This window comes from Halyomorpha halys, unplaced genomic scaffold (assembly GCF_000696795.3).
Source record: "Halyomorpha halys isolate HHAL.00 unplaced genomic scaffold, Hhal_1.1 Scaffold163.1, whole genome shotgun sequence".
In the NCBI taxonomy this organism is placed as follows: Eukaryota; Metazoa; Arthropoda; class Insecta; order Hemiptera; family Pentatomidae; genus Halyomorpha; species Halyomorpha halys.
Window position 1 is genome coordinate 710,835 of NW_027116712.1, and position 14,139 is coordinate 724,973.

At 33.2% G+C, this 14,139-nt stretch overlaps 1 protein-coding gene across 1 annotated transcript in view; it reads right to left on the minus strand.

Moving 5' to 3' along the window:
• Nucleotides 1–444: 444 nt before the first annotated feature.
• LOC106678828 (endoribonuclease CG2145) overlaps nt 445–14,139 on the minus strand; it is a 14,736-nt gene continuing 1,041 nt past the window's right edge. The window contains exons 2-5 of the mRNA XM_014417602.3: nt 13,604–13,748; nt 10,346–10,542; nt 2,487–2,722; nt 445–1,410 (exon numbers count right to left, since the gene is read on the minus strand). Of these exons, the coding sequence (XP_014273088.1) occupies nt 1,174–1,410; nt 2,487–2,722; nt 10,346–10,542; nt 13,604–13,748 (815 nt within the window). The 3' untranslated portion in view covers nt 445–1,173. The remainder of the gene's footprint in view (nt 1,411–2,486; nt 2,723–10,345; nt 10,543–13,603; nt 13,749–14,139) is intronic.

Consider the following 14,139-nt stretch of genomic DNA (forward strand, 5'->3'; position numbering starts at 1 on the left):
TTGCCAGAAATAGTTTTCATGTTATATTTTGAACATGAAAGACCTTCCAAGCAAGTTGTAAGGGCTATATTTTTCTATATTATCTGAGTCTCTGGGAAGGGTACAAATGATGTAATTATTTAGCATCCCTCTCAGGCATATAAGCAAATTCAGGGATTGATTGCCTAAAATCTGGTAATAAGAGAGGCCACAGAATTTCCTGAATGGTAGCTAAATCAGTTTTACATTTGGGATACAGTTCTTCTCTCTAATCTGCTACCTTGGACACTGCGATACTCAAAATTATCTTATTTTTTATTCTTAATGGCACCTATTGCTTAAGGAAAAAAGTAAACCTTTACTTTTTTGCGAGTGCAAAGCATTTTTTTTTAATTAACACAATAGTAAATGCACTTTGGTACATAAAAGACGGTTGTGATAAAGGGTCATTTGAAATGAATCAAATTTATTTTATTACTTTTATTTTTAAAAAAGTAACATTACAAAAATAAAAAATAAAATTATATTTAACATTAGGTACATATTAAATCAAGAACTAGTTTAAAAAAATAAAATAAATACAGATGATAATGAAATATGAGTTAATTCGTTATGGTCTTACAATAGATAGAAAATAATTATTTTAGTTCTAGCATATCACAAAGGAAATGAGTATTTTCAGAGTTTCATTTAGTGTTACTTCAAATTGTTTTTGGTCACCTCATTAATTCCAACAATTATTTGGTATTTTTCTGAGTAAATGACCATTTTATTTACAGCACACTGCAAAGCAATGATTTTCACAATTCACATATTTACAGAATATAAACAGGCTTCTTATAAGAATAAGAAAATGAAATACAATTATTTATTCCTAAAGTTGAACAGTAAAGAATTATAATTATCTGTTTTATTATACTATATTAAACAAAAAAAATTGACACCCATCATTGATTCCAATGTAACCATCAAAGGGTTAATAATGATGCAAATTATAATTACATGCAGTTAAAACTTTAATTTATCCTGCCAATGCCATTACAATCCAGCGGATGTGTATTTTTTCACATCCAATAACATTTAAAATCCCATCTAAGATGCAAACACTGATAAAGATAAATTACAAACAATTTAGTATGGAGAATTTATAATTTACATAATATTTAAATAATTAATGATACTTAAAAGTAAACATTAAATTACTGGATAAGCACTACTAATCAATGTTTTGCCTTGGTAAACAAAAGGATAAGTTTGTATATGAAGTTGTTTTCCGTCCAACGTAATATGGCATTTATCATTTGGTCTTGCAAGAAAACAAACAGTATACAAAGACATTTCAAACTCTGGACTAGTACCAATAAAAATAGTTCCAGCATGCTTAACTGATTTACCCCAAGAATACTTTAACTTCAGTACACCAGTACCATGCTAAAAAAAAAAAAATTAATTGATAACTTTAAAATACTAAGAGTGAGTATGATCAAACTATCTAATCTATTCAAAAGTTTAGGCATGAAACGTTATAATATATTATATTATATCATAATATAAATTCATAGTATATTGAAATAAATTAATAAACTGCCATACATACATTTACGTAAATAATATATTCATTAATAATTAGTAGTATGCACTTTAATTTATGAGGGTAATTGTCATTTCCAGAGAGTTTTACAATATTAGGAACATAAATAGTTTTTATTTTCAAACATGAATCAAAGTTCTCATCGCTTAGATAATTGTTTTTTCAATTTATTTTCCATAAGGCTGGAAATTATTTTTTTAACATATGTATGTTAAGCCAAAGATGTTTAGAACACCAAATGCCGAACTTCTACAAATGCTTAATCTGTTGATCCTCCTGACAAACCCTACCAGGTATAGTATGAATTTTGATTTCCATAAATCTTCACGAGCTAAATCTACCAATTGCATTTTGAAAACAAGTATTACTATTCTGAATTGATAAAATCCTTATTAATCTTTTACATTTTGAGAAGATCTATAAAAATTCCTGAGTTATTTTTTCTGTCAAAAGTCTTGAAAACTTTTTAGAAAAGGAGCATTAATTTTTAAAATACTTTTTTTGAAAAATTCTTATCAATTTTAATATTGCGATATACTTGGCAAATGTAATAAATTCTCATTGTAAGATTAATAGTTGATCATATCTAATTGATTTTTAGGAAGATGGTTCGAGTAGCGGTTAAGAGAGGTACCAAAATACAGGAGAACAAAATGAACCATTAAGTAAAGATAGTAATTTTATAAAAAATTAAAATACAATACTTCCTCTACCTTACAACTTAGTATTAAATTGATTTCGATGTGTCGTTAACCCACCATGGTATATACAATTTGGGCTGTGTCTAGTGTATTACCAGACTTGTTTACTGCAATTAATATAAATATAGGTGAAGCTGATTTAATAATAAAATTCAGATCACTGAGCAAATAATTTACAAAATAAGTATTTACATTAAATAAGAATGTAAACTTACCTTATTAGGAAAGAAAAGTTTCTTCAGCCAACCCAAATAGTTCAAATTACCTCTATTTTCTTCATGGCTAAAATATAACCAATTGTGTAAACCTACTAGTTCATTATTTTTCAATTCAGCTAAAAATATATGCTCAAATGCTGATGATCCAACTTTCTTCTTTCCTCGTGAATAAGGTGTAAACCATAAATCAGCCAGCATTTTTTTAAAAGCACTATCATTCTTTGGTATCAAGTCTAAAAAAAAATGATTACTATTAAAAAAAAGAGGCAATAGAAAAAATAAAAATGTACGTATGCATGTTGGTAGAATTTTTTTTTTATTAGGTTTAAGACAATTCAGCTGGTATTCTAGAGTTCTAGCACCTTTTATAAATCTAAGTAAAGTTGATTTTTGGAATATTACATTACATATGTGCTTCAATGGAAAAGATTGCAAGTTGTGAGATGCTGTTAGTGATGAGGCTATTATTGGCAAGAAAACACAAACCAATTAAAATTCACCAGCAACTAAGAGAGGAGAGCGGAAACAAAAATAAAGAATGAATGTGGAGTGAGGTAGTAGTGGATTAAGTTTAAAAATTCACATTAATATTCACAATGAGAACCATAGAGGTCCGAGACATAAAGGTGGTCAATGGGATAGGGAAACACAAGTTCTTCCAGGTTTGCAAATGTCACCCAGAAATATCATGGAAAATATTATATATAGTATATATAAAGAGAGAGAGATAGGTACCGAACATCACGAAAAGGATAAATCATTCCCTGATATCAAAAATTCTCATAATAGAGGGAAAAAATTGAATCCAAAACAAAACAGTTGTCCTGATTGTAAAAATATATATGTTTGTAAGTAAAACTTACATGGGGTTAATGAACTTTTCACTTAATGGCGCACTGCTGTTGTATAGTATACAGGGAAAACCTATCGACAGAGAAAACACATGATTTCTCCTAAATTAATCACCTTTCATAATACTGAGTATGTTTAAACAAAGAAAATAGTATAGAAGTAATAGGCCCTGTGACACACTTCTGAATACAAATTTATTAATTTACACTGAAAACCATGCCAATTCCTCCAATAAAAATGTTATAAAACTACTACAGAAATATGGTGAAAACAAAAAGTTTTGATTAGTTTTTGTTGTTAACAAGGCTGTTTCAAGATTAAAATTAACAGAAAAAAAAATTGTGAGTTCTATAATACAATTGAACTCCGCCTGCTGGCTCCCAAGGAGTTAGTTGCCGGTCCCAAGCCCAGATAAAGGAGGAGGGTTGGTTCAGTGGGTTAACTACCCACCAACCACAAACAACTTACAAGTTCAGAAAACAACACACAGCCTCGGATATACGGACAGTCACACAAGGTATTTGACCCCGGCAAGGAAATATGGACTTAATATTGCTTCTTGGAATGTAAGAGGATTAAATCAACCAGGTTCAAGCAAGAGATTAGAGAGTAAGCTTCATAAATATTAAGTTGAGGTAGCTGGTCTATAGGAGATACGTTGGAGAGATATGACGATAGAATTAGAAAAATATCTGCTTATTAATAGTGGACACAATGCAAATGTATGTGGGACAGGCTTCATGATAAGAAAATCTATTAAGCACACAATATTACAGTATAAACTGATCAGTGAAAGAATTTGTACAGTGCGACTTAAAGGAAGGTTTTTCAAAATAACAATTACGTGCGTACATGCCCCTACAGAAGACAGGGAAGAGGAGGAGAAGGATATTTTCTATGAGACATTGGAAAGAGAATATGACTCAATCCCGAGGCACGATGTAAAAATTATCATAGGTGACTTGAACGCTAAGATAGGAAAAGAAGTGGCATTCAGACCTACTATAGGCAGAGAGAGTAAACATGACTACTCAAATGATAATGGCCATCGCATAATTAACTTTGCAATGGAAAAGGGACGGGTTATTAGTAGCACTAAATTCCCAAATAAAGAAATACATAAAGAGACATGGATCTTGCCGGATGGCCTGACCAGAAACTAAATAGATGTTCTCAACCTCATGTTCTCATGGAGGTTAGACATGCATCAGATATCAGAAATGTAAAGTCATATAGAGGAGCTGACTGTGACACTGATCACCACATGGTAAGAGTCTGGTATCGACAAAAGCTGGGTATGAGAAGGTGCACTACATTGGATAGAGTACATGCCTACAACTCGGAAAAGCTGCTAGAGTGAAATAGCAGGATTCAAAAATAAAATAAGGGAACGACTGAGAGAAAATGACATTGTACATAACACAAATATAAATGATAGATGGAAAAAACTGAAAAATGTTGTGATAGAAAGTGCAAGTGATGTACTAGGGAAGAAAGAACCAGCTCCCAGAAACGAATGGTTTGATGAAGAGTGTAGGATAGCTCTGGAAGAAAGAAATAGGGCAGGGTTAAACATGTTAAAAAGAAATACCAGAGGAAGTGTACGGGAATTTTTGACCAAGAGGAGAGGAGCCAAAAAACTATGTAGGCAGAAGAAGAGAGCACAGGAAAAGGAAAACCTTAAAAAGTTGCAAGAATCCTGGGAGAAAAAAGAATCCAGAAAGTTTCACAAAGGTGTAAAAGAAATAAAAAAGGGATTCCAAGCCAACTCTGGATTATGTAAAGGGAAAGAAGGTGACCTGATTGGCGAAAAAACGTCAATTCTTGAAAGGTGGAGCCAGTATTTTAGTAAATTGCTAAACACAAGAGCCACTGAGAAAAGAGCTGATGAAAGCTTAAATCTAGATGAACTCCTAGGTAAGGAGCAGGATGGTGCAGAAGAAGTGGAAGCTCCTGAGAAGGAAGAAATTATTGAGATAATTAAATCATTGAGAAACCATAAGTCGCCAGTTCTTGACGAGATAACTCCAGAGATGATGAAATATAGAGGCAGTGATTTGTGGGAAGCAATTTATGATTTGATTTGGGAGATATGGACAGATGAAAAAATGCCAGAAGATTGGACAAGAGCAGCAATATGTCCTATACACAAGAAAGAAGACAAGCTGACATGTGATAATTATAGAGGCATTGCTCTACTAAGCACAACTTATAAAATACTGGCAGTGCTTCTACCTAAAAGAGTGTCCAATTTCATGGAAAATACTATAGGAGAATATCAGGGAGGGTTCCGGCCTGGTAGATTGACAGTAGACCAGATATTCACCCTGAGGCAGGCAATGAAAAAGTGCTATGAGTATAACATAGACCTACATCTGCTATTCGTGGACTTCAAGTAAGCGTATGACAGTGTGGACAGAAAGGAAGTTTTAAACGCCTTGGTAAAGGTAGGCATACCAAAAAAACTAGTCAGGCTGGTAAAAATGACTCTAACGAACACTACCTCCCGAATTAAGCTTAGAAATTCGGTGTCCCAGGAATTTTCTGTGGAGAATGGCTTGAGACAGGGGGATCCTCTGGCTCTTCTTCTATTTAATATAGCATTAGAAGTGGCTATTCGTTCCATCAGAACTAATCCAGGAGGGACCATTTACAATAGCCTGTCTCAACATTTAGCATATGCAGATGATGTAGTTATAGCCACAAGAACCCAAGCAGCATTAAAACGAACATTCCAGGAATTCGAAGAAGCAGCATATGAATTGGACCTTAAGGTGAATAAAGATAAGGCGGTGTACATGAAAAGCTCAAGAGAGGATAAAGAAGAGAATAGCAAAGTGACGTTCAGAGACCACAGCTTCACTTCTGTAAACCAGTTTAAGTACCTGGGAAGCCTGGTTACAGATGATAACAAAGTAGAGAGCGAAATAGAGGCCAGAATAGCAGCAGGAAATAAATGTTATTTCTCACTGCAGAAAATACTGAATTTTAGAGCTCTCTCTAAAAGGATGAGAATGGTCATTTACAAAACCATCATAAGGCCAGTAGTCCCCTCTATGGGGGAGAAACATGGCCCCTGACAAGAAAAGCAGAACAGATGCTCAACTCCTGGGAGAGAAAGGTATTGAGAAGGATATGGGGAGGAGTCTCGGAGAATAGAATTTGGAGAAGAAGGAATGAGAAACTGATAAATTTGTATAGGAAACCCAGCATCGTGGCATTAATTAAAAGTGCAAGATTAAGATGGTTAGGACACGTTGAGAGGATGCCCGATGAAAGGATACCCAAAAAGATGGTTTATGGCAAACCAGATGGAAAACGGAAAAGAGGACATCTCCAGATCAGATGGCTGGATAATGTGGAGGATTTGAAGCTCTTGAAGGTTGGCAGATGGAAGGAGAAAGCAAGAGACCATGTAGATTGGTTGGCTGTTGTGGAGGAGGCCTAGGTTCTTGCAGGACCGTAGTGCCATAATAATACGATTGAACTGATATCATAAGTATTCTTAATATCTCATCACACCCCAGATCCACTAGTGAAGAAAGGGTTAAAAAATTATATAAATTCATCCCAGTAACAAAGTTACATGTAAAAATCCATGTATACTTCACTGTTTGAAAAACCATCACCAAAAGAATTGTCATAAAATGTTAAGCATGATATTGAAAAAAAAAAAAGTATAAAGGTATTCTTTAACTAAAAACCTCATTGATTAAACATAAATATACAAACACATCGATATATATACACACATTACACACATAAGGAAATACATACACAATTTAATTTTCTAATAATCACTGATTAAGATGAGGAGCCTCTAGAGCTGTTGAGGAGTGAATCCATTACCTTGTCTTGTATCAGTTGCTATTCTCCTATTCTAATTAATTCCAATCTTTCAAGAGGTTTATCAAAATTAACTCTATTCTTCTCGAATTTTAATTTTGCCTACAAACTGGTAAATTGTTCCCTCACATAGGAAATATATAGCATGCATTCTTCCAACTTTCTAACATGGCCCATTAATTAAAGTTCAGACCTCAGACGGACTTATGTTTATGAAACTCACCACCAAGGCTTCAAGCTGGAAAGCATGTATTATCGAAAGAGTAAAGAATTTATTTAAATGTTTCAGTATACAAAAAAAAAACTGTACTACTATAACCAATGATAAGGTAGCACTAATTCATGACTAAAATAATAAGTAATAATAAAGAGAACATCGCATTCTTTTACTATAGTTCCCAGCACACAGAAACAGTACTGGCAGTCAGTAAATAGCTGGACAGTAGGGTCACACAAGAAGACAGTATAGGTTTATATTTTAAATATTCTAGTGACAGCAAATAACCAATTTTCAAGAAATATTGATCAGTTTCGAGGAATAACAACCAAATTAGGTTAAAGAGATCAGCTGGGAGCTTCATCTATAATATACTCATTTAACAGGAGCTTATTAAATGAGAATCTTTTGAAATTCAAGAGAATTTTGAGAATGAATATGGTGCAAATTGACAGGGCCAGCTGTTGCTGAGCAAGTTAAGCTTCAACTTTGACTGACTCGTGATTGCAGTGGTACTGATTCAAATCTGGCCTGGGGAGTCAATTTTTATTTCTGTAGTGGTCCCACAAAATGAAACCTCCCACTACTGTTAGAATAGGATGGTAAACTGTAGATAAACCGCCGTATGTCAGAAATTACCAGAAAGGGGGTCATAATAAAAAATTGTGCAATTTGACAAACTGTTCAATTGCATCGAGCATAAAATATCAAAAACAAATTAAATAATGAAAAATGCGATAAGAAGAGATGGTTAAACAAAAAATTGTTAGTCTTCTCTTTTTCAGATTTTGAACAAATAATTTTAAGTATTCACAATGAAAATTCTCAAAATGAAGACCCCTCTTAATGGGCAATTATATTAAGGTTCCAGCTAACAAGGTACAAATTTAAGTTTCAATCCTTCCACTCCGGGCATGGACATCAATTTTATTCCGTATCTGCTCTTTCCAATCCTCTATAATGGACCAGATTGTTTTTTGTCAATGGTTTCTGGAAACAGTAAACATCTCTAACAATTAACAAAATGAGCCTTTGTTGTTATATTCTGAATTTATCCTTCATTTTCACAGAAACTCTATCTATCTATTTTATAAGGGGGGACTGATAGCACTAAGGGCAATCCACTGTGCGGCCAGCATTCAGTGTAGGTAAAAAAATGTTAACCTTTCCCCTCTAAAAATTTGAAGTTTTACATGTAAAGATGCTATAGGTATTTAAAGTTCTAGAATAGTATAGGAAGATTATTAGTTGACCATATATAATTGAAGGAAGGCGGTCCTGGTAGTGTTCAAAAAAGGGTACTCAAAATAGCATTAAAAAATTGATTAGACACCAAAGTTTCAATTCACATTGGCTTTATCAGGCCTCAACTCAGCAGTAAGCGGTGAGGTCAATATGAGAATAGGTAAAATACAAAGATAAAATTACTAAAAAAAAAAAAATCTGTCCATCTACTACTTTTCTTTGGGACTAGTCAGCAATTTTATTATCATAGTCACTCCACAATGACCCCTCAGATATGACATTACCATCCACCAATCCACCGAGCCAAATTTTTGGCTTAATATAATGATACTGAAACACCAGGAGTGAAGAAGACTAATAAGTAATACTCATTTTATGAGTACCATTTCGACCTTCAGAGGCAACTACAAGCAAAATAACAAACATATACAAAACATGACAATCTCTGAAGGAGATCACAGCAAAAACAATAAGAGAGAATCTTCCCTTCCGGCTCATCATTCAAAATTTTATATTAGGGCCAGGCTTATCTTACCTTTAAAACATCTACTAATTTTAACTTTATTATATATAACTTGTAAATTATATATCAATAAGTAGAGCAGACTGAAAAAAATCTACTTAAATCAAGATGAACTATAAAATAAAGAGGCAACTAAAACTAGGAACCGACATTGACCTACTACTCCTACCCTGTGATAGACCCTTTCTTTTCTTACCTTAAAAATATTTACTTATGACGAGTATTGGACAATGCACAATGAGGATATTACAATCTCTCAAGATTATAACACCAAAAATAATAAAAGAGAATCTTCCCTTCCCTTTCTGCACCTGAAATCCCATAATTAGAGCCAGGCTTTTCATACCATTAAAATATTTACTAATAGTGAGCAATTCATAGTAATGTAAAACATTTTACAATGTAGCTTGATACAAATAATTGTTTTTAAAGATAGCTCTACTCAATTTTAGTAAATTTTTTTTCTAAATTTTCGCCTTCTAGAGCCTTCCATTACTTTTCAAAAATCATGTAAGCTGCAATAACTTAAACATGACTTCACCAACTTACAAAAAATTTAGGCATGGTTTATGCTCCTACCCTATAAACTATGTGGAACCACACAAACCAGATCTTTGCAAACAAAGTAGAACAAGAGGCATAATACAAAACATGTGAAAAACTTTCTTTATTTAAAACTACTTTTTCTTTGTTTTAAAGACAAAATTCAAATGGTATTGGTATGGATGAGAAGAGCAGATATTCAATTTTTTAATGGTTGCAGTAATGCTAGATTTGGATAAAATCATGAGTGGTTTACCAATCTTTGGAAAGTTAAGCGTTGTTATATCCTGAAGCATCTTACAGTTTTGTAATTTTTTATACATTTTAACTCATTTAATATAATTAGCAATATTTGTTTCTTATTATACTCACAGAAACTATGAGATTGTACATAATAACCTTTGAATGAAATACAAAAAATTGCTAAAATTATATACATTCTCAGACATATGTTGAATATTTTTTGACCTAGAATCAACAAAAAAAGTTTCACTGAAATCAGTATTCCCATGTCCATAGTCTCCCCTAGTAAGTCAAGTTGAGAAAGCAATAAAACTATAAGATAATTTTTATAAATTCTAGAAATAATTTTAAAATAACAATAATAAAAATGACATACAAGTTACTTACTATTAGACTGTAAAAAATTTTTGGTTTCAGTCATAACAGTAGAATTCAAAAATGCCTCAAGTAAAGCCTCTTCTTCTCTTCTTTCTTCTGCTGTGATAAGTTCATTATGAAAGGCATTAAGATCATAGTTATCATATAGCTTCATTAATTTTGAAATGGTTGAAACAGAAAATAATTCTTTCTGTAAATTAAATAAGCTATAAAAAAAAAAGTATTAGTTTGTGAATGGTAAAGGTGTTAATGTGTATATAAATATTTTTCTAAATCATTTGGCAATCAAATTATTTTTGACAGAGGGGATTAACAGAAATTTTATGAGGATTACCAGTTATGGTATTTAACCCTCTGAGAGATCAGGCTGTTCTACTGATACAAAAAATTCTGAGGGACGTGAAAGTATTGGAAAACAGCCTCTTTATCATCCTTATAGAATAATAACATCAATCACAAGACATGACCTGATCGAGATAGACCAGTACCTCGGAATCATTAAAATAACAGTAACAGTAATGCAAGAGTAAATAAAATAATTAAAGAGGTTCTTCAATCCAGTAATGTTCCAGCCCATTATATCCTTTCCAACCAACGAGAAGTATAGGATTAATTACTTGAAATTTATACGTTTCTTAAACATATTTGGAAAACTGACCTCTTTGAATAATATTGGGTTGTGAAATAAGTTCGTAGTGTTTGTTACTTAATAAAAACTTCAGATTCTTGTAAATATTTTTAATCAATTATATATGACCCATTTTGATCTACTACATGATGCCATCTCCCAGGTAATTTTTTAATTCCATCTTCCCAGAACTTCTCAGAGTTTTGGGCAATGAACTCCTCTATGTGCGTTTTGCAGTACTAGAGTGAAGTAAAGTGTTTCCCTTTAAGAGAGTTTCGAAGGGCCCAAAATAAGTGAAAATCAGTTGGGGCAAGATCTGGTGAATAAGGTGGGTGGGGGATCACATCCCAGCCAAACTCCAATAATTTCTGCTGGGTCTGCAAAGACATGTGAGGACGGGCGTTATCGTGATGGAAAACTGTGTCTTTGCAATTATGAGAAACAAATAATTTGAGACACTTGCATGAGATATGTGAAGCGTTTCTGCGATATTCTGTGTCGTAGAGTGATAAAAAAATCTTTATGCATGGATATTTATTATTCACAAGTACATAATTTATAAAATAATTATTAAAAAAAGAAAGAAAGGGTGGGGTGTAGAGTGGGAAATACACAATTGCCAAGAAAAGATGGCAAAATGACGGAATCTAAAGAAAAAATAATAAACATCTGGACAGAACATTTCCAGGCGCTTCTGAATCAAGGAGAGCCAATGAATGACGAGGACATGGATCATGCCGAGGACCTCGACCCACTAGAGGAGGAAAAACCGGATATTCTTGATGTTGAAATAGCTATCGACAGACTTAAAAGAAGGAAGACCCCAGGAATAGACAGCCTACCATCGGAGCTGTTCAAAGATGGAGGAGAACCTGTAAAATCCAAGCTTTTTGGAACTAATCCAAAAAATATGGGAAAAGGAAATAACACCAGAGACCTTGAACACAGGAATGATCTGTCCTATCCTACAGAAAGGCTGCAGATATGAGTGTGGCAATTACAAAGGCATAACACTCCTTCTGGCAGACTACATGATAATGAATAACATCCAGCTAAATCGCATATCACAGTATTACAAGAATATAATAGGTGACCACCAAGTATGGTTTAGAAGAGTAAAGAGTATGTTAGACCACATCTTTGTCCTGAAACAGATACTTGAAACATGGATAATTAAAAAAAAAATTATGGAAAGTACATCAGGATGAGCATGCCTTATTGGTCAATTTCAAAGCAGCCTATGATTCTGTAGACAGAAACTGTCTTTGGAAGATCATGACTGAGATGGGAATTCCCGGGAAGCTGGTAAGACTAACAAAAGCGTGAATGGATAATCCTAAATATAGAGTCCTCAAACAAAGATAAGTATCAGAAGCCTTTGAAGTCAGAACAGGTCTGAAGCAAGGAGATGGACTCTCAATAATGCTTTTCAACCTAGCTCTAGAAAAAGTGGTTAGAAGAACATCACGCGAGAATGGTGGGATGCACGTCGGAATGAAACATAAAGTCCTGGCGTATGTGGACGACATTGTGGTCCTAGGAAGTAACCAAGATGAAATGGAAAGATTCACAAAGAATCTATTAAGAGAAGCAGAGGAAATCAGACTGGAAGTAACAAGTAAAAAGAAGTAATGAAACAAAATATATGATTATAAGCCAAAAAATCCACCCTAATGACTTAGTTTGTGTGGATGACATATTGTTTCCAAAAGTAAACAGTTTCAAAAACCTCAGCTCCTAAATAACATCAATAAATGACCAACAGACTGAGATAGAACAGTTTATAACAAGCGCAAACAGAGCCTTCTTCTGTCAGTCAAGAATACTGAAATCCCCAAAAATCTCTAAAAATTTAAAACTTAAGGTGTACAATCCCATGATAAAGCCAGCTCTAATATACTGCTCCGAAACTCTAACATGTACCCTAGAAAGCAGAATCGAGAGATTTGAATGGAAAGTCCTCCATACAATTACAGGAGCGATCTGGGATCAGAGCCTTAACACATAGAGGAGAAGAAATAAACTTCTTGCAGAGACTGGTCAATCAATATCTTATGATATGAAGGCAAGGAGGTTAAAATGGGCGGGATATGTGGCTGGAAGCAGTCCATCAGGACGCCTCTACACAACAATGAATGCCAGTATAGTAGGCAAGAGATCAGATGCGAAAGAGATACATTCAGAAAACTGGAAAGCAATAGCCCAAGATAGGCAGGCGTGGAGAAGGCTGGTTTGGGCGGCCAAAGGTTTGTAGAGCTAACAAAAAAATAAAAATAGATAGGGAAATCTAGAAGCATTTACAAAAGAAATTGTTATTGGATAATCTGCTATTACTAACTATTTAATTTATACAAAACATTTACAAACATTCAACTAAGATATTATGTACTAACACACTATATTATCAACAAATATTCCTACAAATTTAAATAATCAACAAAAATTAAAGACAATGCACATTCCTTGAGCACACTGCACTGTTACTAAAATTAAAATAAAACCTATTGTTAGTAAGTCTAAATATAAAAGTAACATTTAAGCCTGCAATTCAAGAAGATTTAAAATAGCATATCTGTCACTAGATAGCATCAATTCATTGTATGTTCAAGCATAAGATAATAAAAAAATTCTATACATACTTTTTTGGTGCCAAATCATTTGTTGAATCATAGCTCAGCCTATTTTGGACATCTACATTTATCAACTGCCCAAGATTACTGGTATCAATTTGAAGCAGTTTTTCACTAAAACTTTTAAGACTATTGTCGGACACATGTACACAACCTAAAAAACATAACTAAAATAAACAACTTCTTGAATAATTTAGATATCACTCCTACAAAGGGCAAAAAAAGTACTAGATTTTAGATTCTTCGCATTATTGGAGCTTCCTGTAGATAACAGATGTCGATTTGTTCAAGAAACAAACAGACCCCCCAGTTAATACTTGACATACCACTGCTTTGCTTGAATAGTTTGTTTGTTTGTTTATTAAGAAATTAAGGCGTAAAACCCACCGGTCATCAACGCCAACAACCCACTCATATACATACCCAGTGTTCAATTATATAAATGAAAAAAAAATACATATATATGTATAAAATAGATAGATAAAAATACATAACATATAAAAAAACCAAACACATAATATATAAAGTATACAAAAAAGCATATA